This window comes from Phyllopteryx taeniolatus, chromosome 5 (assembly GCF_024500385.1).
Source record: "Phyllopteryx taeniolatus isolate TA_2022b chromosome 5, UOR_Ptae_1.2, whole genome shotgun sequence".
NCBI classification, from domain to species: Eukaryota; Metazoa; Chordata; class Actinopteri; order Syngnathiformes; family Syngnathidae; genus Phyllopteryx; species Phyllopteryx taeniolatus.
In genome coordinates, this window is record NC_084506.1 from 936,605 (window position 1) to 961,041 (window position 24,437).

At 41.4% G+C, this 24,437-nt stretch overlaps 2 protein-coding genes and 1 long non-coding RNA gene across 3 annotated transcripts; 1 reads left to right on the forward strand and 2 right to left on the reverse strand.

The window, feature by feature from the left end:
* Positions 1 to 494: 494 nt before the first annotated feature.
* LOC133477904 (uncharacterized) lies at positions 495 to 3,911 on the reverse strand. Its single transcript, XR_009788513.1, has 4 exons — positions 3,787 to 3,911; positions 2,708 to 2,886; positions 1,829 to 2,151; positions 495 to 671 (listed from the first exon to the last, which is right to left on the reverse strand). It is a non-coding gene; the product is annotated as an uncharacterized LOC133477904 (long non-coding RNA).
* il17c (interleukin 17c) lies at positions 3,806 to 8,234 on the forward strand. The gene is made up of 3 exons (XM_061773246.1): positions 3,806 to 3,965; positions 4,028 to 4,260; positions 7,485 to 8,234. Exons 1-3 carry the CDS (start codon positions 3,948 to 3,950, stop codon positions 7,732 to 7,734), a joined length of 501 nt encoding a protein of 166 aa, XP_061629230.1. The 5' UTR covers positions 3,806 to 3,947; the 3' UTR covers positions 7,735 to 8,234.
* A 993-nt stretch (positions 8,235 to 9,227) lies between these two features.
* On the reverse strand, positions 9,228 to 24,434 carry utp4 (UTP4 small subunit processome component). The gene is made up of 17 exons (XM_061773245.1): positions 24,330 to 24,434; positions 24,022 to 24,255; positions 22,511 to 22,699; positions 22,298 to 22,382; positions 22,070 to 22,159; positions 21,777 to 21,988; positions 21,187 to 21,358; positions 19,155 to 19,246; positions 18,925 to 19,021; positions 17,672 to 17,736; positions 16,717 to 16,839; positions 16,410 to 16,566; positions 14,274 to 14,380; positions 14,103 to 14,198; positions 13,830 to 14,015; positions 13,628 to 13,738; positions 9,228 to 9,488 (listed from the first exon to the last, which is right to left on the reverse strand). Exons 2-17 carry the CDS (start codon positions 24,178 to 24,180, stop codon positions 9,372 to 9,374), a joined length of 2,058 nt encoding a protein of 685 aa, XP_061629229.1. The 5' UTR covers positions 24,181 to 24,255; positions 24,330 to 24,434; the 3' UTR covers positions 9,228 to 9,371.
* Between the last annotated feature and the right edge of the window lie 3 nt (positions 24,435 to 24,437).

Below are 24,437 nucleotides of genomic sequence, written 5' to 3' on the forward strand. Positions count from 1 at the left end.
TTTCATAGCTACTTAAAATACCTACACTACATGGACTTAATTCGTGTTATACTAAAATGGTGTAAAGCCATGTTTCATTAGACCAATGAAACCAAGGTCAACTTGTATCAATATGAACTTAAGAGAGAAAGAAAGGAACAGCTCATGATCCATAGCATACCACATCATGTGGAAAACATGACCGAGGCAGTGTTATGTCATGGGCATGCTTGGATGCTGATTGAATGCTCACTAGTGTTTAATTGATGTGTTGACTGGAAGTAATAAGAGGAATTGTGAAGTGCATCAGGCTATACTTTCGGTTCACATTCAGCCAATGCTAAGAAAAAGGACAGCACATCACAGTGCAGCTGAATAAAGAAACTAAACATACTATGAATGGAGGGCTAAACTGAATATTCTTAAATGGCCAAGTCAGTGGCCTGATTTCTAGTTAATAAAGAATGCCTCATAGTGAAGTCAAAAGTGAAACCAGTAAAAGCCACAAACGCGCAGGAAGTGACAGTGACTGGAAAGGAGTCAAGTATTTAAAATGTGGGTTTTATTTACAACTACTTAAGTGAATTGTCCTCTCCCTGAGCTGTCACCTTATTGTGGTTGAGGGGTTTGTGTGTCCTGGGAGCTGTCTGGGGCTTCACGCCCCTGGTCGGGTCACCCATGGCAAACAGGTCCTAGGTGAGGGACCAGACAAAACATGGTTATAAAACCCACCATGATGTACAATAACTGAAAGGCATTTTCCTTTATTTTATTTATTTATTTATTTTTATAAACCAGTTGCATGGCAGCGGCACGGTGGCCGACTGGTTAGAGCGTCAGCCTCACAGTTCTGAGGACCCGGGTTCAATCCCCGGCCCCGCCTGTGTGGAGTTTGCATGTTCTCCCCGTGCCTGCGTGGGTTTTCTCCGGGTACTCCGGTTTCCTCCCACATCCCAAAAACATGCATGAATTGGGAACTCTAAATTGCCCGTAGGCATGACTGTGAGTGCGAATGGTTGTTTGTTCCTATGTGCCCTGCGATTGGCTGGCAACCAGTTCAGGGTGTACCCCGCCTCCTGCCCGATGACAGCTGGGATAGGCTCCAGCACGCCCGCGACCCTAGTGAGGAGAAGCGGCTCAGAAAATGGATGGATGGATGGACAGTTGCATGGCCTTGCAGAATGGTGGCTCTGGATGCCTTTGTGCTGGAACAGTTTTGCTGTGCAACAGGGGAGTTTGAAATACTCCCTCTGCTTAATTATTACATTTTTTTTAATTAATCTGATGTTTATTGAAAATGCAGCGGGACAGAAAAGGGTTTTAGGGGACGGACAGGGGGACAGAGTGGACAAGGGGAATAAGGGTGAGAACTACAGTAGAACAATAGTCAGACAATCTAGATATTGAAACAAGTAACATTGCAACAGTTATTTGTAGATTGAGGAGTGGGGGGAGGGTTTGGTGGGGGGGACACGCAATAGCTAACCAGGGCCCAACGCAGGAGCCAGCAGCCACCCAAGAAAAAAAACAAACCAAAAAAACGGTCATTGCCCGCCAAAACGAGCCCAAGTTAACCGCCCGTCATGAGTAGGGTTGGGCATCAAGAACCGACCGGAACCGTGCCAACGCCTGCCGTAAAATTGGAGAAACTGGTGGGGGTGAGGCGAGATGGTCACAGGGCAATAATGACCTGCCTCCGTAACCCCCACCCAGGCCAATCAGCTCCCCAAAGGATATGCTAATGTATGTAGTGCATTAAAAATCTGCGGGAGAGAAGCATGGCAGGCCAGAGAGCAGGCGAGATTTAAACAGATTTAAACTTATCATATATTTAAACATAACAACTTACCATAGCAGCGGCACGGTGATGACTGGTTAGAGCATCTGCCTCACAGTTCTGAGGACTGGGGTTCAATCCCCGGCCCCGCCTGTGTGGAGTTTGCATGTTCTCCCCGTGCCTGCATGGGTTTTCTCCGGGCACTCCGGTTTCCTCCCACATCCCAAAAACATGCATGCAGGTTAATTGAAGACTCTAAATTGCCCGTAGGTGTGAATGTCAGTGCGAATGGTTGTTTGTTTGTATGTGCCCTGCGATTGGCTGGCAACCAGTTCAGGGTGTACCCCACCTCCTGCCCAATGACAGCTGGGATAGGCTCCAGCACTCCCGCGACCCTAGTGAGGAGAAGCGGCTCAGAAAATGGATGGATGGATATCACAATTACACAAAATACAGCCACAAAATTTCACTCATCTTGGCACTGATCTCTTCTTTTTAGGAACATCAAAATAATGTTATTTTCCAAAATAAAAGTCTAGTTTGACCTAGGATGCGCTTTGATTATTTCACTAGACAGGGGATCCTCAGATTTTTCTTTACATACTGACTTTGTATGTAAATTTTGCCATAGTCTATCACTAATCTACACTAAAACAGTGAGAAATTTACTGTATAATTACATTAGCTATTTGTATGAAAAGGGCTTGATAAATGCAAAAGAATCCAATGATAACCAGAAAGTACAGCAGTAACTGAGGGTGAATTTTTTTGTGCCAAGTGACCGCATATTCTTACGCCACCCCGCAATCTAGTTCATTTTGCGCCATTTGCAACCTCAAAGCATTGTATGTCAATATAGTCGAGGACCCCCTGTCATTTTTTACTACTGTACCTGTCTGTGGCCCACACATTATTAGTCCGCAACCCACCAGTTGAGAATCACTGATTTACCTTGTTGTCGCCCGTAAAGACAAAATAGCGAGGAAGGCTGATGAAGTCAGACTTGACAGTCAGCATGAAGCGCCTCATTGTCAGGGCATGCCAAAGCCATGTGACAACTTGGTGGGATATATTCCAGCCGCAGGTTTTAATCAGAAGTTTTTGCAGTTCAAACGTAGTTATGTGCCGGCCTAAGAAATATGATAGAAAAAGTTGCAACTATTTTTCCAGGTGGTGTAAGTGACATTTGATTGACAATTGAGCAGGGCGTGGTTTCAGCGCATTCAGCAGACACGCCCACAACATTTGAGAGTTGACACAACAGTTGAATTTTTCACGATATTAAAACCAATACGTTGAGATTTCTTTATTTATTTATTTTAGTCATTTCAATTTGGAAGGGTTGTTAACAACCCTCCTCTGTGGTGTGTCAAATATAGAGGACATTTCTATTCACTTTACGGGAACTTTAAAACCACCGCCCCTCAGTCATAAATAACTAAGACTATATCAACGACAATCCAATCAATTTTGAGTTTAATCGCGGGAGTGGGTGGTAATTTTGATCACTACGCTTCATGGAGACCACGCTCTATTGTTGATCTTAGTACGGCCCATTACAAATGCTTTGAGGTGTTTGATTGGCTGCGCATGCAGGTGTATTCTAAAACCAGGTTTCTGATCCCGATATGGCAATTTCACATGTAATGTTCAGACTTTTCTCTCAAATTTGCTTTCTGCATGCTTACTGGCTTTTACAGGTCGCCCCATTTCCGGACCTTTAGGAGACACAATTACTTAATTACATTAATTACTTCATGCAAAACACTGATAACGTTAATAATTTTTTTTTTATATAAACAATCCTAGATCCGCACTAATATGGAACGTGTTCCTCCTTCATTCACGCTAGTTAAATAGTTCTTCTGGAAGTCACACGTCGTGACATAAACCTGCGTCATCTCAAGCACTATCTGGTATGTGTGTGAACTGTGCAACCCGGGAGGTGGTTAAAAAAAAAAAAAAAAAAAAAAGCGGTCGAGAAACAGTTGTCAGCCGTGAGCTAAAAATAGACGATAATGTGAGCTCACCTGCATCCACGCAGCAGGGGTGTGTGCTTGTGCGTGGAAGTTGGAAGTTACCCAAAGTCTTCAGCAAGTCCTGTTTCCAAATTTCCATTTCCTCATGCCACAGTGGCTTCCCAGACTGATAAAGCAGACGCGATGATGTCCGTCCGGCGACACACGAGAGGATGGACGCGATGGCTCAGGTGAGTGGGAGCGTCACTCGGCCCGTCCGCGCCGCTTCTTACCCGCTGTGCGTCCCGTACAGACGCTGGCTGTGCTCCTCCTGCTTATGGGACCCGTGCGGACGTCCAACTTGAGCCGCTGCTACGAGGAGTGGGAGCTGAGCAAGGTGGCCGGCAGAAAGCTGGCGAGCCACTACCCGCAGCCCCCGGAGCCTCGGGGGGTGGTGGCCCACGACTCCCCCTCCGCGTGCCCCCTGGACCTCTACATGCATCACTGGAACCTGGAGGACCGGTCCCTGTCTCCCTGGAGATATGTGTAAGCATCCTGATCAGCCTCATTCAACTATTGTAGAAAATCACTTATTACTATCTGAAATTAGTTTAGGGGTTGTTTCTAGGTTTTTGTTAATTACTCATCGGCAGTAGAACATGGGTTGGTTTCACCAAAAAACACTGGCTTTGGAGCAAAAAGCGGAGGATATGAGCTTTTCGGGAAAAGAAACAGCGATTTCAACGCTAATCATTTTTGCTTTTTGTGACACCAAGACTGAGAAAGAGCAATTTGATGGCAAAATAGTCATTTATTATACAATTCTGAAAGACGCTGTGATCAACGTTGAATCAGCTCTTCACCACGCTGTTCACGTTTTGACATCACGGCATGAGACCAAGATGATCTACATTAGCTCACTAATAGCTCACTAGCAAGTGGCCACTGAGCTTAGCGTGGAGAAGACTGGAAGAGTCACAGAAAGGCAAAGAGGTCGTCATTCTCGGAAATGAAAACTAAACACCACCGGTGAATTTTGCCGTTCGACTGCTTGTTAGATCAGTTCTGCAAAAAAAAAAAAAGTACTTGAAGCATTAAACAGTTGGACGTACAGTAGATTCAAAAGTTTATAGGGAAGGTCACATTAAGTTCAGCTGTAAACGTTGTAGTGCATTTTAGGATCCTTCTGAAACGTCACCTGAAAGCTGAATATCCCTAAACGTTTGTGAGTACTGTAGTGCAGTGGTTCTCATAGTGACAGGTTACAAGTATGTCATATGCGACATGATCACTCCATTAAATGTTGAAACTCCCTAATTTTACACTTGCTTAAACTTTTTTTTTTTTTTTTTTTAATCCAAGACAGTACATTTGTTAAGCAGAGTTCAGTGGTAGTGTAATTAACTTTTAAGCACAATGCATTTGCATTTAATCTAATTAGTTTCCCAACATTTATGTGTGGTATCGTTTTGAACTTTAATGTGCAAAACATTTGAATTGAACGCTGAGCAGTTTTATCTACCGTTATTTTAGTATAGCACTGATGTTCCAACTGTACTGTGCGTGTTACAATAGCTGACATTGAATATGCTATTTTCGGATAAAACCTGCCTTGTTTTTGACGAACGCTTAGGCCTACTACGCTACCGTATTTGAAAGTTGATCATTACTGTTGCTTCCATGACTTGGAAGTATTTTTTTAAAAATTGCATTTATTTATTGAAGTGGTGCATGTAAAAAAAAAAAGTTTAAAAAAATGTAAAAAAAATAAAAAATAATAAATTTTTTAAAAAAGTTTGAGAACCACTGCTGCAGTGTTATGGATGACACAGTCCGAGCCAGATCAGTGCCACGTGTTTAACCCTTGACTGAGAAATGCGCTAGTTTTATTTTGGTTTTGTTTTGTTTTCAATTTCCACGTGTCTTCAATCCAAACAAAAACAAAATCTGTGATTTCGCCACCTCGCGCGACAAGGCGATGCAAAAACTCCCCCGTGACGTAATCTTGTTTGATTTGTGTTGAATTGTTTTCCCTTTTTTGTTTTTTTCCACGCCCCCCCCCCCCCCCCCCGCCCCACGCAACGCTCTCGCCAGCGTGACGCGCTCACGTGATCAATGAAAGGGAAAACCCCGCTTTGTTCGACAATTGCATCACATTTGCAGTTGTCACGTTGCGTCACGGCGGCGTTACCAGGCTTTCCTCGATCGCGCAACTTCGCTTTCACCTTTGTCCGAAGAAGTGAAACGCGATCACAGATACTAGTTAAACGACAACCGCTGGGAAATGCTCTCATCGCGCAATGCAACGCACCCATCTCGAAAAGCGCATTCGTATTAGAAATATGACGTCAAAAAAATAACAATAAAATAAGTGCGCAGATGAACTACTAATGTATATATATATTTTTTAAATACAGTTTTAACTTAAACCTAATGGAGTACAGTATCTTTCTGACTTCCTGTGAAGAGCGTGTCATTCAAACATTAATTTTTTTTATAACCTTTGCAGCACGGTTGTTTTGCACAGGTTGGATCATCATGAATCATACATTATTTGTGTTTGTTCTATTTATAACCAGAGGCGGGGAGACTTTCGCCACGGTTACTTCAGAATCCTATTACTCAAGTCAAAGTAAAAAGTGTAGAGCGAAAACACAACTAGTAACTAGTGACAAATGTGCAAATGTATATATTGCCCAACCATATCACTTGTAACTGAAACAATTTATACTTTATAAAATAAAGTACACAGGTTAAGGCGAATTCTACCACAAGAAGAAGAAAAGAAAAAAATAATTTTGCTTATACTCATGGAACAGCATACTGTAGTTGGCTCATCAAGCAGAGATTGGGACTGCCAGGCTCCGTTTGATTGGACATATGGAGTCAAAAGTCACTTTTTGTTCTGCTGAATTGGTGAAAAGACTCATGTGACACTGTCCTAAAAAAATAAATAAAAAAAAAACACATTTACTGTACTAATAATACAATTGAACTGTACTTTTAAATGCAAGTTTGAATGCGTTTTGATTCCAATATGTTTGATTGTGTCACGTTTTCAATATTGTAAATTTTAAATTGTGTCTAATTCAGTGGTTCTCCCACGTACCACTAGTGGTACTCATACCGGACTGAGTATCACCGAGTTAGAATATTGTAGAAATGTTCATTTATTTCAGTACTGTGGTTGTTTGAAATGTGAAACTCAGATTCATTAAACGCAATACGTTTGGTGTCGATTCGTACCAACAAGGTGGAACGACTGGTTAGCACATCTGGCTCACAGTTCTGAGGACCCGGGTTCAAATCCAGCCTCGCCTGTGTGGAGTTTGCATGTTCTCCCCGTGCCTACGTGGGTTTCCTCCCACATCCCAAAAACATGCCTGGTCAGTTAATTGAACACTCTAAATAGCCCGTAGGTGTGAATGCGTCTTTGTTTATATGTGCCCTGCGATTGGCTGGCGACCAGTTCAGGGTGTACGAATGTACCTGTGACGATACGCAGTACAGAAATGAATGGATGGATGGATTAGACAATTAAAAAAAATTATAAAATCATTATGTATTTCACTCCATGTGTGGTGAATCTATATACTGTACGTGTGAATGAGTTTCACTTTTTAAACAGCTGAAATAAAGTTTTCCACAATATTCAAATTTATTGAGATGTTTAAAGCAGTCAAGTAGTTATGTAGCCCTTTTATTACATACAGTTTATGTTGCATTACCTTTGTGCTCATTGCTCACCCCGCTCTGCTTTTTATCTCCAGATGGAGAACCATGAAGGACCACTACCCGTCCACCTATGTTGAAGCTCAGTGTCTGTGCTCTGGATGCATCATGATCAAGAACAAGGGGACCCCTGAGCTGAGCCACGACTACAACTCGGTTCCCGTCAACCAGACCAGGGTGTTTCTGAAGCGGGAGCGCTGCAGTGATGGGCACAAGTACTACTTGAAGCCCATCTCTGCAGTGGTGATGGTGGGCTGCACCTGTGCCAGACCCCGCATCTCTGTGTAATGTCACTGCATTGGGCACACTACATGAATGTTGACTGATGGATCCCTGGAATGTGGACATCACGGGCGTGGGGTCACACATTCCAAAACAACGCTGTCTAAATGGGAGTTGACCTTTTTGTTTTTTGCGATCATTCCGTCAGACTTCAGAGGCTCAAAGTTTAACGAACCTTGATTTACCCTATTTATTTATTTATTTATTTGTAGTGTTTACAGTGCTGCATTTCTTGTCTCAAGTACACTGGGTATTTCCAAAACAGTTTTTTTCATGAGGATATTTATATTAGTTAAAAATGCAGTAGCCCTACTCTGTACTCATTTTATCTATTCTGCAAGGTTTAGATGATTCGGAAGTGAATGAAGAAGATCTGACATTGGAAGCTTGTGAATTTATGTATCAATGCTGATATTGTGTTGTTGTTCCAGTGGGACTTGATCCAGTCAACAGGACTTGTACAGTTAGCTTCTTTCAAGCAAAAATAAAGACATTTTCTTTGTGTATTTATTGTCAATGCTAATAACATACCTGTACATGCATTTATTAACACGAGTGCCACCTGTCCGCAACACCCTCTAAATTTGTCATTTACAGTATCTTGTGTACGAAATGCACTTTATAAATAAATTTGCTTTGAGAAGCTTCTACAACTTGGAGTCCACCTGAAAAGCACTATGGTCTCGATTATGAAGTTTGGAACACCAGGACCCTTCCTAGATCTGGTCGTCCGACCAAGCTGAGTAACCAGGGAAGAAGGGCCTTGGTCAGAGAGGTGAACAAAATGTGGAAAAAGTGGTGTGAATACTTTCTGGTGGCTTGAGGATGTTTTTGCTGCCAAAAGGCTCACCAACAATGTATTAAATAAAAACTGCAAATACATACTGCATTTACATGTAATTTTTAATCAATTTAAAAAAATCTATTCCATTTTAGAATACGTTTTGAACATAAAATGTGGAAAAAGTGAAGCGCTGAAAAGACTTTCCAGATGCACCGTACAGTGTGAAACACAAAAGGAATCAATGTCGGGGAGGTGGACGTTCTGCATATAAAAATCTTTGTGGAAGACAACCTGACGAGTAATTACAATGGCAACTGCTGAATCCAGTTTGGCCAGTTAGTGAACTCCATTCATAAGAAATGATCAAGCAAGTTAACCGATAAAAATAAACTATTCAAAGAATATACTTGATGAAGTACCAGGTGTTCTCTCTCGCATTAATTCATTTGAGTGTGACAATGCATTGTGTAGTCCCTAAGCAAGTAAGCGCTGAATGTCATGTATTGTGGCACAATATTTCCTATACATCAGTTCAGAATTGTGACCACCGATTGGGTCCCATCATTTGCGGGCTGTGGCCCTGGACACAGCAAGCGTGACGTCACTTGCAGGACGATCAAACCAGCCCATTGACCTTCACATATTAACACTCTTCCTTGTTAGCAGAGAGAACATTACAATTATGGAGGACAGCAAATAGCTACTCGAACAAGGATGATGGTAAATGGTTGTTTATTTATCAAAAGGTTCTTTACAAAGTGGCAACATTCTGCTATTTTGGGATGTGGTCCAGCTACAACTCTTTGACAAACGAGATCTGTGCTGGCACGCCAGACAAAACCTGGTTTTGTGCTCTTGTTTATGTGGCAAACTTCTTCTGTCGTACAGGTGCAGGCAGCTGAGATTGGATGTCCAGCAGAGGACGCTCCACCACGACTAGGGACTGGTCCTCCAGCAGGCTCAAACTCAAGAGGGGCTGTGGGAGGAAGTGGGAAAGTCAAAATTGCTACCCTTTAATTTACAAAGCACTATACGAAGATTATTGTATTGAAGTTGATATTTCAGTCCGTTAATACGGTTCTATTTATCATTTCATGATCATGTCATCTACTTAAAATACAAGCACCTACCGTGCCCTGTGCGACCAGGCCCCTCCCCATGTCACTCAACTAATCCATCCCTACTCCTCTTCACGTGGCTTGAAGTCCAACATCCTCAATCTCAGTAGTGTCTGATGCACCTGCTTTAAAAAACGTGGCGATTGTGCATTCCAAAGTCACTCCCAAACTGTGAAATGTTTATGCGGAGTCAGTGGAACATTTTTAAAATAACTTCGACTTTTTAAGCAGGCCTTGCAATCATTTTATATTGTCTAGCCTATAGTTTATTTTCTTTTAAATCGCACTTTTACTTCTTACATTTTGTGGACTTGACCTGTGTCTTGTAAAGCACAAAGCCTTTGTCTACGAAAAGTGCTAAATAGATGAAAGTTGCTTGCTTGCTTATCCAAAGTAGATGAAATAACCAAACATGTTAGGTACAAGAAAAAATGTGATCCCAAAAAAAAATCTATCAAACATGTTACCTGATGATAAAATATGTATTACTTAAATGTTATTATGGAGTTGTCAAAATTGGAGAAAAAAAAAACCGGTATGAACACTTTAAACGAGCGGTAGAGGCAGAGGAGGGATGAGGTCACTATTATGTGCAAGTTGCAAGTCTCAATCTACAGGTTGATTGAAAAGTAACTTCCTATTGTAAAATACTTAATTTATTTTTATGCTGTAATATTTTTCTCAATTTTTTTCTGTATGAGTGGCCAGCCAGAAGTCCTGCGACTTTTCTCTGTGGGGTTGGTTAAAGGAGGAAGTCTGTTCTCCCAAACCAACGGCTTAGCAAGAACTTGAAGGGGACGAATACGAGAGATCCTTGTGAAATCAGTTAATGCGGTTCCCAGGCGGCTTGAGAAACCGGTGGCTAATGCTGGTGCCCATATCGAATTTTAAATAAAACTCCATGCAATACACTTTCTTCTCATGTTCATTTCCTGTAAGAATTATAGTTCAGAAATAAATTACAAGTCGACTTTACACTGATTTTATTGGGCTGATCGGTATCGGCCGATATTTAGCATTTTATGCTGATCGGCTTTAATGTCATAATCGCCGATCCGATCAATGCTCCGCAAGACATTTACTCCGCGTCGCTGCGTGCACAGTATATTTGAAACCAAAAGCTAGTTTATTTTTAGCCTTCTCATGTGTCTTTTGACATAGTTCTGTAAATATCTGACGGCCAAGGAAGTTATTTAAAAAAATAAATAAAAATAAAATTAAAAAACATGTCGGCGGGTGGGACAGACAACACGTAATGCCCGAATCAAACTACAAGACAAATTTGCTCTTTCACAATTGCACTGTCAGACTACGGCAAAATAATCTTGTATTCCGATACCACCGCATCCCATTTTTTTACGATCATTGGGCTTTATCTTGTCAACTCAAATGCGACCGGATACACTCGTTACCGTGGCGACGACAACAAGACTGTAGCGCGCCGACGGTATTATAAGGACAAAATGGGGAAAAACCTGTGTTGGTTGTCACCGGTGCTCAGGACAGGAGAGGACGTTTGTTTAAGGCTTGCTTGAGGTATGTTCATGTACTTTTAATACGATACGGCTCGCAAGCAGGCAATAAAATGTTATGTAGCCTAGCAAGCTAGTGTTAGCACGAACGGTTGGACGTAAACATGCCGCCGTTCTGTCGAATCATGCTCTAAAGTTTCGGTGTGGGTGAAGTCATTTAATTAAAAATAAAGTAATTTAATTACAGTAAGTTAACTCCCATTATTTCCGTCATGTAATGTTGGTTTGAGCTGACGTGTTTGCAATACACGATCTGACTAGAGCAGTGATTTCCAACCTTTTTGGAGCCAAGGAACATATTTTACAATTGAAAAATCTCATGGCATACCAACAAAACAAAAATGTCACAAAAAGTGGATACATTAATTAGTGTATTTACTTCCTGACATCTAATAGAAGACCATTCATTTGTACTGTCTGTCACTATGGCTCACTGGCATAAATAGAGGAACAAAGATACATTTATGTAAATATATTTTTTAGAGCAATTAAGTACACAAGTATATACAGTAAATGAACAGGTCATTTAAATAGACACATTCCTCCATCTTGTGATCGGATCGGTAATTGGTTATCGTTTTTTTAAACTCGCTGATCTGTGATCGGCCCCAAAAATCCTGATCGTGTAAAGCCTAATTACAAGTACTTAAAAATAGGGAATTACTTTTCAATCACCCTGTAATTTCAAGTCCTATGTTACTGTGGCCAAAATCAAGCAAGTGCAGTCAAGGCATTATTGGTTTCAGCAAATCGTAAGTCAGTCACAGCATATTGGAGTGAAAATGAAACATTTTTTTTTCCCACTGATCATAACCAAAATGTGTATCTTCACCTATCAAAGTTAAACAAACCAAGATGAAATTAAATTTGGATGTGGAGTACTAGTAGTTCTGTTTGCATGAGTGTTTACAGCTACCAATCGAAGTAGTACCGTAATTGTAATGATACATATTGAACTATATATGGGAATAAACTATCATCATCAGATGCCCACATTAAATATGGCAGCGGTGCTGAAATATCGCAGCAGTGATTGAACCAGCTACTCAAGGCAGAGTCTACATATACTTGACTATACGAACATACACAATCTCATATTTTCTTGTGTTCACTCCCAACCCCGTCTCCGTATTGTCTATTAATTTATTGTTTTCTCAGTTAAACGCACAACCGTCATGAAGCTTAGTTAATGTTTTATCAGTAAGATCAACTGTGACGCTAACAAAACTTACCTGCGTCTGTGGGTTTAATAGTGACGTTAAGTTAGATGTCATAGTAGGATGTTGTCACTTTTTTTTTTTTTCTCTCTCTCCTGACTTTTTCAAAAACAATCCTTAAATCCAAATTGAATGTTCTCCGGAACTGCTTCCATAATGTAATACTGTACATGTTTGGGTGGCTTCTGCACTCCGCATCATAGCATGCAGTGAGTTGCCAGGTTTGGGGTGATTACAAAAAAAAAAGAAAAAAAAAAAAAAAAGATCTTTCAACTATAAACAATGACTTAGGTCATGTAGTTTAAGTCAAAGTAAAGTTTCTTGAATACAAAGTTAAAGTTAAGTTAATCAAGCTTTTCCAAAAATTCTAAAAGTCCTAAAATTGGCAAGTCCAGTCTGAGTCAATTTGAGTCCCACACTTCTGGGTGGTAGTAACCCAGTGGAACCCCATACCAATTCAGCAGCGTTTAGACCAGGGGTGTCAAACATACTGTACCGGCCCGTCAGGGGGTCGAGAACACATTCACTGCTATTTTTCAATAAAAGTAAGTAATAAAAGTAGTTTTGTTGCTAATTTTGTTCACCAGAGGGTACACTGACAACACTTAAATGACATTGATGCACTTGTGAAGGCCAAACAATGCCAAGTTTAATGAGCACACTAATATAAAATGATGTGCCATGTTCACACTGTGAAAATAAGTAGAAATGTAGAAATGTTTTAAGACATGAAATATTACAAAATTTCAGTTAAAAGCTTCACTTCAAAAGAGGTTGGTTTGTTAGAACTTTGTTGTTGGTTTTTTTTCCCATGTGCTGCTACAACTGCATTTTTTATGTATACATTTACAAAGGATGCATAACTGAATGGTGCACGCTCACTGATTCATAATACTGTTGAAATAATTTTTGGTTAAAAATTTCAAACTGCTCATACAACAACAAATAATAATGAATAAATGTGAATATTTTCAAAAAGTACCAATTATTTGCACCAAAACAATGGGGAAAATTTTGAATAGCTGTTATTTATGGATTTTTAAGCCACAAATATTGTGGTCCGGCCCACTTGAGATCTAATGTGGCCCGCAAACTAAAATGAGTTTGACACCCCTGGTTTAGACGACACTTTGGGAACCACAGTATGTGAACCCAATACTAGAAATTGTCTACTAAAATAAGATTTGGATTTGTAATGAGTGTACACAACATGCATCACATTTAGCGATAGAAGCATCATAAGGGTACCTGAAAGGTTTTGCAAATCTTGAATGAGTGGCTGTGTCTTATCCTGTCGGACTCAGGGAGACTCCGAAGTGTCATCTGATTGGAGAACTGAGACTTTGCTTCCGGGAGGGGCTACGCGTGCAAGACAAAAAGGCCTCAGTAACGTTTTTCCCCTTCATGACAAAACAAGGCAATCAAAGTGAACTTTGCTCTGCTCACACACCAGGCTCTTGTCGATGATACAGAACATAAACATATCGTGCAAAAGAATGTGAGCCGAGTTCTTGGGGTTGAAGGTGATGTGAGTAATGGGCGTGTCCCTCTGCAGCCATAGAGGGTGCAGCCCTTGTTTTTGCAGTTTGCGACTCCACTCGGTGTACTCCTTTTGCAACAGAGAGAACTCAAATATCTGCAGATGCGCACAAGTACATAGGCAGGTAATGTCAGTGCAAAATTAATGTTGGGTACTGAAAGACAGATGGACCGAGGTGTTCACCTGCTGGTCTGCGTGCACTGTAATGAGGTTTCTGGTGGTTGGGTGAACCGCCAAGGCGGTAGGACAGGAGCTGTACACTGGCACTGTGCAGTGAAGCTATGTGCACATGCAAATAAGAACAAGTTCAAATGGCGTACAGACATTGTGTGGGCAAACAAAATCTCAAATCACCTTGAGCTTTTGAAGGTTGTAGACGTGGACCTCTCCGCCCGTGTTGGCTGCAACGAGCCAGTTGCCATCGTCACTCGCATGCAACAAGTGGACTGGATGTCTGCAACCTGAACCACACGAACATCCATCATGAGTGTTGGGAAGATTACTTTGGAAATGTAGTTGGTTACAATTACAAGTTACACTGTTGAAAATGTAACGGTAATGTAACCAGACTTTACAACAATCTGATCGGCTTGATCGGTGTCGAACGATAATTAGCATTTTATGGAAAAGTTTAGAAGCTACAGGATTGCAATTAGCTCCCAGTATGCTCTCCCCAATCCAGATTTCGAAATTAACAATATACCCCTTTATTTTAGCACATGGGAATAACATGGAATCCACCACCTACAACAACGACTTAACAATAATATTTTTAGAACATGTGATGAACTGTTCCAAGAATTCCAAATAACAGTCAGAAACTTTCTTCAAGACAATGAATCAAAAGCAGCAATATTAATAATTAAAAAATAAATAAATAAATAAAAAGAATACCAACACTCCAGAGCACCCTCGAACCACCGGAGTTTGTTAAGCAAATAGTGAAGCTTCTTCCGCAATGGAAAAAAATCTCTAAAAAGTTTATAAATTAATCTCATGCACTAAATCAACGCACTTACCAATCACTAAATGGAAAGAAGACCTATGTCCGCTAACCGTAATTACTGGATACAGATATGTACATATGTAACATACTGTGACACGGTAAAACTGTTCCGGCATAAAAGGGATACAGATCCTCTATGCTTGACCTAACAGCCGAACAGGACGGAAAGAACAACAAAAAAAAAAAAATTTTTTATTCCGATTGGCTTATTCATAATTTGCTGATTCGCAAAAGACATTTACTCCACATCGCCATTGTGTATGGTATCCGGATTGAAAGCTTGCATGTGTCAAGCAGACCAGGAGAAACTCATCCATACTTTTATCTCAAGTAGACCTGACTATTGTAATGGTCTTCTGACTAGACTCCCCAAAAAGAGCATTAAACAGCTGCAGCTTGGATTCTGACCAGAACGAAGAGGTCAAAGCATATTACTCAAATTCTAAAGTCTTTACACTGGCTTCCAGTCAGCTTTAGAATAGATTTTAAAGTTCTGCTACTGGTCTATAAATCACTAAACGGTTTAGGTCCTGAATACATGAAAGAAATGCTAATGCTAATTTTTTTTAAATGCTTATAATGTAAAGCACATTGAGTTACAAAATACGCTATATAAATAAATTTGCTTTGCTTTACTGTGTGTGGACAGCATGTGGAAAACTACCATACCATACTGAACAAATGACGATCGTGCACAATGAAGACAATATCACTCAATATGACAAACCAGATAACGGAATGTTCCATTAAAAAAAGTCCAAAATTATAAAGATGAAACTGTTCAAAAGTGAGTCTTTTTCAAAATCACTGACAAACTAATAGATTGCATCACACAGTGGCACTCATATCTAGAAAAACATGTCATGTTTGTGACTACGGTAGAATGGCACATGACCAGAGAGAGCTGATAACAAGCATAGACTTTAGAAGGAGGCAGTGACATGAAAAAAAAACTTAAAAAAAAAAAATAATAAAATTAAAAAAAAAACTTAAGCGTTTGCAGCTATTTTTTATAATGTAACTAAAACTGTAATCATGGAAATTTCAAAAAGCAACTCATTTACTGACACATTTTCTCCCAGGAATGTAATGGATTACAATTACATAAATTGTCTAATTAAATTACATAATATTGTTATATGTGGTTAGTTACTCCGCAACACTGCTGGTTAATCACTTAGGATGCATTCCTAATACATGAAGAGCCACCTTCGATTGACTGGAAAATCCACAATAATATTAAATAATTATTTGCTTGCAGTGGATTTTTTTTTTTAGCTTTATCATCACAGATTGATGAAGTAGAATGTGTGAGTCGTCAACTAAATCAAATCTAGACCAACATTAAAATGTATGTAATCTGCCCTGCTTTTCTAACTCACAACACACATTTATATGCAAGTTAAATCATGGAGAAGTCGCACTGTTGATGACTTTGTGCTTTTCACAGTAACCTAGACAAAGAAGGCCAGTTTCAGACTCACCTGGCTGAGGTTTAAATGTGTGAACGTATTTGCACTCTGACTGGCTGAGGGAAACCACAATGACTGATGAGTGGCTGCAGGATGCAAAGAGTTTGGAGGAATCGGAGGAAAAGCAGAGCTGCTGGGCTGAGTGAAGGATCTTTGGTACTTTAGAAACCTACGGTGAGTACGGAGAAGCAAGAGGTGAGCTTCACATGACTTGCATGCCATACACACAATGCACATGAGGCGCAACGGTGTTTCATGGTCTCGCTTGAAGTCAAGAAGCCAAAAGTCACATTTGTCACGTCAGCAACGAGGTGCGCACCTTTGTGATGCTGATGATGTTGTCGTGGATCTGTAGCCTGTAAAGACGAATGCTGGAGACAGTTGAATACGCCAGCCACTCTCCACATGGAGACAGACCACTGCACCAAACATGATCATCACCCTGCACACACACAACAACACACACAACAGTACAGTCTGCCACAAATCCCACAGACATTGTCTTGCTCAAACTAACCTGCAAACAACTGAACCAAGTGCCAAACCAAGCACGAGTCACATGACGCTATAGCATGATCTTCAGCCAATCTTAATCCATTTTGGATCCATATGCAATGGACCTTATGCACAGCAACATATTAAGCATTTCTCGTGGAAAGGTCATTAACAGTTGCCCTTGTCCATACTGCATGTTACTAGCTATTGGGATGCCATCTGACTGAAAAATAACCTCTTTCGTTAAATGCGTGATAGCCTGGGGTTGTGAATACAGTACACAGTAGTTCAGTCCTAATACTTTGAGGTCGAAATGTCATCAAAAGGTTTTACTTTTCAAAGACGAGGAGACAACTCCTCCAGCCAACACTGCGGTGTGCCATATTGTTCAGCGTCAACTCGGTTTTGAGTTTTAACACCTTTCCCATGTTGTCACTATGTTTAAGTTCGCATGCCAACTTATACTGCATGCAGAAGGGCCGTATGCAGAGACCATTAACTCAATACAGGCAATTATTCTAAACTTCGAATTATAAGGAGTTGCCGGCTAGTTTGAGCAGTTAGATCCAACATGACTTTTGATGTTCATAATTTATTTTTTAATCGGCTCACTTTCTAAATTGTCCTGTGCATTCGTGCAGCTTTTAGTACATGAGTGAAGTCAACATTCCATTCCTTTACCTGTTAGCTCCATAGGAATATATCCAGCGCCAATCTGACATGTTTTCAAATCACCTCTTGTGCATTGGTCATTGTAAGTTCAACGTAACGGTACACACCTTCCTCTTCAGATGAATCAGCTTCTCTGGTTTCCTCTTCAGTGGTAGACTGTCACCAGGCTTTCCTGATAACAAACAGTGATTAAATCATAGTACTATACATACCTAAATTGTTTTTTCGTCATAATGGCCGTTTGTTGTCATACTAAAGTGGATACCACCGGAGACTAATTTCTTGTGTGTCTTGTAACATACTTGGCAAATAAAGCTGAATCTGATGCACACGTATAAACATACACGCATAGCGTAGACAGACACACACGTGCCAGACAGGCTAATTAAGTCGCAGGAACATGGAGATTTTTAGCAGGTGAGCGGCCGCGGTGACGCCCGTCCCCCGTGGCCATCCACAGCACTTCCCTGCTGGACGTGAGCCTAAGCCAATCTGCCGAATATGGCAAACGAAGCAAATGCACGTACATTGTGCACAAACAACTCCCCCAATCAAACACTTGCAGGACCCCAGTCTGAACTAGCATCAAAGGACACAACATCTAGCAGATTCCGTGATATGGCCCAATCAGAGCTCATGTTTCGATATTAGGGAAGATGAGCAATCCAACAGGGAGTATGAGCCACTTAGGCTGTAATGCTGTGGCACAAGGACTTTGTGAGGAGCAAGAGCCAGACTTGGATGTTTTTTTTTTTTTAAACCACCAAAACAAATTCTAAAATAAGCGGGGATAAACCACCAATAAAGCTTGTCCGTGGTTGGTTCCCCAGCAAAAAAGAAGGGGGACCTAGGTTCAAGACCCCGATTCGACCATCCGCCAACATCCCCCGGACTCACAGCTGTGGTGTCCTTGAGCAAGACACTAATACCCCGAAATGCTCCCCGGGCGCTTCAGCTGCCCCAGTGTGTTCCACTAACATGTGTATGTGTTCACCGTGATGGGTTAAATGCAGAGAACAAATTTCGTATGCATGCATGCATGTTCATGACAATAAAAGGTGATGATGATTCTTCTTCTTGTGAGCCAAAGTCATCTCATTAGCCTCTATATTGATTAGTTATGAATTAAATGTTAGATGTTTGCTAAACTTTATATTTTACAATACCATATTATAGAAATAATGTGCAAAATTATTAAATATTTTGGCTGATAAAAAATATGATTGGCAGGTAGATTTTTTTCACCTACCGGCCTGCACATTGGCCGTTTTTTTTTTTTTTTTTTTTTTTTAAACCACTGTAAATTTTAGCATACAAAATGAGTCAAGATATCAAAATTGGTGTGGTGCTGTCCTCTCACCGTGCCCCTCACTCTCCCCTAGTCTCCACAGCTCGAGATGATCAGGGAACTGGAAGAGCAGCAGCCCCGACTTCTTAGCACAACACACCAGACTCCTCTACATGGAAGATAAATAGATCGACACTCTATACATTTGCTGGTCAAAAACACATTTAAATGATACGTGTTCATGTCGTTAACTGAAACTACTGAATCAATCATTAACTCCTCAGATTAAGTACAGTACTCACATGAGGGAAGACTATTTTGCGTAGGGCTGACTCTTGGGTGTTCTTCTCCACTTTGTCCAGCAGGGGTCGTACTACCAGTTGTGTATCCATACCTGAAGGGGATACACCATGAAGACCTTATACCTGCTTTATACAGACCCTTTCCAAAAAAATTTGATCATGGAAAGGTTTATTCCCATAATTCCATTCAAAAAGTTAAACTTTCATACATTAAAGAATCAGGGCCCACAATTAACACTTAAGTATTTGTTTATTTTTATATAATTTGGGTTTCCAGCTCATAAAACCCACAAAATCAGAAATTAAAAAAATTACAATACTGTGAAGAAATCACCATTTACTTCTCAGTTTTTGGAGAAAAAAAGAGAAAGAAATTAGAGTCACATTAAATAATCAAAATATGGTACTTTCAAAGCAATATGTTAATCTTCAATACTTGGTTGGAAATCCCTTTGCTTAAATCACTGCCTTTGGTGTTGAGGGAATCAGCCTGTGGCATTGTCTGGGAGTTATGGAAGCCCAAATTTCCTTGATGCTTGCGGTCAGTTCTTCTTTGTTTTTGGGTCTGCTGCCCCTTATATTCCTCTTAATAATACCCCATAGATTCTCAATGGGGTTTAGATCCGGCGAGTTGGCTGGCCAGTCAAGCACCGTGATGACATGGGCATCCAACCAGGTTTTGGTGCTTCTGGCGGTCTGGGCAGGGGCCAAGTCCTGCTGGAAGTTGAAATCGGCATCTCCATACAGATCCTCAGCAAAAGGAATCATGAAGTCCTCTAAAACATTCTGGTAGACTGTTGTGGTGACCTTGGACTTAAGAAAGCAGAATGTACCAACACCTGCACTGGACATTACACCCCAAATCATGACTGACTGTGGATATTTCACACTGGACCTCAAACAGCTTGGGTTCTGTTCTTCACCCATCTTCCTCCAAACCTTGGACCTCGATTCCCAAATGAAAGGCACACTTTACTTTCATCAGAAAAGAGGACCTTGGACCACTGGCCAACAGTCCAGTCCTCCTTCTCCTTGGCCCAGTTGAGACGCTTCCTACGTTGTCTCAGGCTCAGAAGTGGCTTGACCCGAGGAACCAGACAGTTGGAGCCCATCTCCCGGATGAGTCTGAATGTGGTGGTTTTTGAAGCTGTGACTCCTGCCTCATTTCACTCTTTCTGGAGCTCTGCTAGATTATTGAACTTTCTCTGTTTGATAATGCACTGAAGCCCACGGTCATCTCGTTTGCTGGTGCATATTCTGGCAGATTTTGTCCTTCCGCTAGACTTTCCATTGATATGCTTGGACACAGCACTCTGTTTGAACTTTTGTGGCTTACCCATCAATGATGGTCTTCTGGCCAGTTGTCAAGTCTGCAGTCGTCGCCATATTGAACCCAACTGAGACAATTGAACCAAACTGAAGCAATTTAATGACGCCAGGAGAAACCTGTGCAGATGCTTTGAGTTTAGTAGATGATTAGTGTGTGACACTCAGTTTAAAACATTTATGGCCTGCAAAAGTTGGGCTGATTTCTTCACAGTATTCTAATTTTTTTATTTCCCGATTTTGTGGGTTTCATGAGCTGGAAGCCCAGATTGTGTGAAAATAAACAAATATATACTTGAAACTGTTTAAATTGTGGGCCCTGAATCTATAATCTATGAACGTTTAACTTTTTGCATAGAATTATGGGAAGCTTTTCCTTGATATTAAATTTCATTGGAAAGAGTCTGGATGACAGGTTCATAGCTTGATGCCAAGTTTCAGTTCACAGGTGTTCCCCACAGTTCCCATACCTTCACTTGTTGCTGCACACACTTATTTTCTGTATTTAACATTAAAAAGTTGAATTTGGGAGAGTATTATTGAGTTACACTAACCTTTATGGCAAAGAAAATCTGTCATGATAAAGATGAGAAGAATTTGAACGGTTTAAAAAAGCACAACTAACTAGCCCATCCAAACAAATATTTTGGTCTATTGGTAAAAAACTCTGACCAGAACCAACCACAAAGGAGTAATTGCCACTGACCTCCAGAAACAACAGAAATGTCAGTGTGGACCAGTGCCCTCACGTCATGCGAATGGTTTTTAAAGGTTCTGGTCCGGACCCAGTCCTTGTCTTGGTCGTTGACGGTGCAAGGTAGAAACTGGAACTGGACCACAGTGCCTTCTGATGTCCCGGCTATGAGGCTGCTCTCATCCTGCAAACAACCATTTAACACAGTGATTCTCCCAGCAACGTTTATAATGTGCAGCAGTCCAGCATCTTTACTACAACATTTGCATTGCTATCCAGAAGTAAAATGGTCAATCATAAATGTGTGATATACAAAGATGTTTTTATACATTGAGGATAAAAAGGGACAGAAAGTCAATCATAATAAAGTGCAGACCTTTATTCAATTTTGCTGTTTTTATACTCCGCGCCAGAGTCAAAATACAGAGTTAGAGTATTTTGTGCAGTTCCGATTTAAGCAACTTTACACTTCAGTCCCTTAATAAAACGCTCTGAAATACACTTAGCACATTTTGTTTAACATTATGACATGCGCGCATTTTTTTAAAGCTACATTTGAAATTGTGCAGCTGACGCGTTGCTTCAACTAATGACCCACTTGCCTGGGATACAGAAAGGGCAAGCACATCCCACTTGGTGACGAAGTGAGTGGTGATGAGTGTTCCAGTGACTCCGTCCCACATCTGGACCTTTCCAACAGAATCACCACTGACGATAGTGTGATTGGATAAGAAGACAACGCTCCAAACCACCACCTCCTTGCTCTTGCATGCTCCTACACCTCTTTCAACAAGCAATCTGTGTGCGCTGTGACCTGAAATAAGCATGAACATAAGTGTAAACCAAGTGCATTAATTGTCCGGTATCAATAAATCCAGAGTTTGTATCAATTTACCAGTCTCTGCATCAAATATTCGGATCATGTCCATCATGCCAGCAGCCAGCAGCGTGCCAGAGGGATGCCAAGAAAGACTGATGACACGACCTACAACATCGCAGTAACACAGATGTTACAATGGCCTGAAGTTGTCCTCACAAGACCATTACAGTTTGACTGCGTGTGTTAGCAGAATTACACGAAAACTATTCACAGACGTTCTTAAAAATTGTACAAACGTCTTACTTTTCTGCCTGTCAAAGTTCCTCTTAAACTGAATCCTGTCCGCCAGTATTTCAAATATCTTCAATGTCCCATCTTCACATCCAACCTGGTTCAAAAATATGCAATTATGTATCAACACTCCAAATAAAAACATTAACAGATTAAAGAAGCTATATCATGGTAAAAAAAGTGGACGCAGAAGCAAGAAAAGGGATCCATAAGGTGCTAATTTACCGCCAGCTGTGTTCCCTTGCTGTTGCTGCTGAGGGTCCAAATTGGCCCACCGTAGGCATCCACTGTGGACTTGGGCTGCAAGTTCTCCAAGTCATACTCAGTGATCTCTCCACTTAAACCAGCACTGAAGAGACGCTGACGCGCCCAGCACAGAGCCTCAATGCCTGCACCATCCCGTCCTGGGATCACCTGTACCAAAATAGTGGAAATGGTCTCTGCACAATTATATGCATGTACACACACCCATTCAAACAACAAATTAAAACTGTAATTTTGAGTATTTCCATAAATTCCAGAACACAATTATCTGCCACTTTGTTGTTCCTTAAGTAGAGCAACTCATCCATCCATCAGTTTTCTTCCGCTTATCCGGCAGGACATGCCTGGAACACCTCAACAGGGAGGCGTCTGGCAGGCATCCTAATCAGATGCCCGGGCCACCTCATCTGGCTCCTCTGTGGAGGAGCAGCGGCTCGACTCTGAGCCCCCTCCCGAATGACCGAGCTTCTCACAGAGAAGAGGCGTGTCCAGCCGGATTGCCCCACAACATCCAAATCCTTCAGGAACTCTGGGTTAATCTCATCCAACTCCGGGGCCATGCCACCGAGGAGCTTTTTAACCACCTCGGTGACTTCAACCCCAGAGATAGCTCATAGGATGGCATATTGGTGGAATTGAGGAGGTCTTCGAACTATAGGGCCCACCGACTCACAATGTCCTGAGACGAGGTCAGCAGCGACCACACTATACACAGTGTTGATGGTGCACTGCTCCCCAGTCCCGAGACGCCGGATGGTGCACCAGAAGTAGAGCAACCACATGGCTTTATTAGGGAAACAACATGAGTCCATTTCCTGTAAAAATAAACATTTCATGAATACATCCATCTTCCATACCGCTTAGCCTCACTATGGTTGCGGGCGTGCTGGAGCCTATCCCAGCTGATTCTGGGCGAGAGGCGGGGTACTCCCTGAACTGGTTACCAGCCAACCACATGGCACACTATTTCTTAATCTGACAGTTAAATAAACTGAACTGACTCTAAAATGGAAGGAGATGCTCCCATTGTTTGCATGTTTACAGCACCATACAAGAACTCACAAAATACACTTACACAAACCCACATTACATCAATTTGATTGTTATTTCTTTAAAATCAAATTATAGTTGTTTATTGCATAGCTCAACAGAAGATACACTCCTGGATAGAAGTATTAGTGTTTCCAGTTGAATGTTTGGGTGGCTATATGACTAACACATTTCTCATTCAATTTAAATAATGGATCGCATGGAAGCGCTTGAAGATACTGCTCTATTGAAACTGTGTAACTCATGTCCCTTAAAAAAAAAAGAAGCTTAAAAAGTGGCTGACAAGCTTGATGCATCCCGTTATCCACAAACGACTATTTAGTGGGGAGTCGTGATTGTCCCGAACGTGTTTCCCCAAGTTGAAATCTGGAAAGGAGTCAACTGTGATTGAACGCTGTTGACGGGATGAGTGAGCTTCTCACCTTTTCTTGGAAGTAGTTGTCGGTGAAGTTAAAGACCTCCACGGTTCCATCAGCACGGGCCACAGCAAGCCGTTCAGTTCGGCTGTTGAACGCCATGGCTCGGATAGCGCTGGGCATGTAGTCGAAGAAGCGAACCCGGTGTACCTTAAACTCACCCATTTTCTCCAAAACCACGCTCAGATGGCTCCTGAACACGAGTAGGAGAGCCTGGCAAACACGTGAGTTTGCTGCGTGCTGGCGAGTCAAACAACTAACATGTCAAACAAGGTTGCCGGACGAACTGTTAAAGGGGGGAAAGAATATGTCACCTCTCCACAGAGGCAGCTTCAGTGCGTTGTAAGCGCGGCTCACGCAACTTTTACATAATTTACACACGCTGGGAAACCGAGGCAGCCACGTTGAAGACCTCTGAACCG